Source organism: Apaloderma vittatum, unplaced genomic scaffold (genome assembly GCF_000703405.1).
Source record: "Apaloderma vittatum isolate BGI_N311 unplaced genomic scaffold, ASM70340v1 scaffold32640, whole genome shotgun sequence".
NCBI lineage: Eukaryota > Metazoa > Chordata > Aves > Trogoniformes > Trogonidae > Apaloderma > Apaloderma vittatum.
Window position 1 is genome coordinate 2,377 of NW_009693415.1, and position 490 is coordinate 2,866.

The 490-nt window shown below is 60.6% G+C and overlaps 1 protein-coding gene across 1 annotated transcript in view; it reads right to left on the minus strand.

The window, feature by feature from the left end:
* Window positions 1-490, minus strand: part of AFAP1L1 (actin filament associated protein 1-like 1) — a gene marked incomplete at its 5' end in the record, with an annotated part of 7,484 nt that overhangs the window by 325 nt on the left and 6,669 nt on the right. The window contains one exon of the mRNA XM_009878940.1: window positions 190-427. Within this exon, the coding sequence (XP_009877242.1) occupies window positions 190-427 (238 nt within the window). The remainder of the gene's footprint in view (window positions 1-189; window positions 428-490) is intronic.

The following is a 490-nucleotide window of genomic DNA, read 5'->3' on the forward strand; positions in this document are numbered from 1 at the left end:
CAAGAAGCAGGAGGATTTAGGAGACCCAGGAACCAAGGACAGCCAGGGGGGGAAAAAAAGAAAAAGCACAATCTGTCATGAGGTCAAAAGTGATGTGAAAACATAATTGACGCTTTGCTTCCCACCTCTGTCCATAACAGGACCAAACAGCAGGGATGTCCCCTCTTCCCCACGTGCTGTTCCCCCCACCACCCCAAGCACCGTTGCTGCGGGAGGATGGAGCTGTGAGAGCAAGAAGGGATGCGTACCCCAGTGTCAGCCTTGGTCGTCACAGCCAGCCCCAGGGCGGGCCCTCCTGCCAGCGACTGCTTCAGCCGCTCCTTCACTTCGGTCAGCTTGAGCTCCAGGTCGACGCGGCGCTCCTCCTTCTGCCGGCACTGCTCCTCCAGCTCCGCCACCCGCTGCTCCAGGTCCTGCAGCTTCGTCCCTGCTTGCACAAGCACACGCAGCTCAGCGCCTTCGCCCGTGGACGAGGCCACGGGCACGGAGA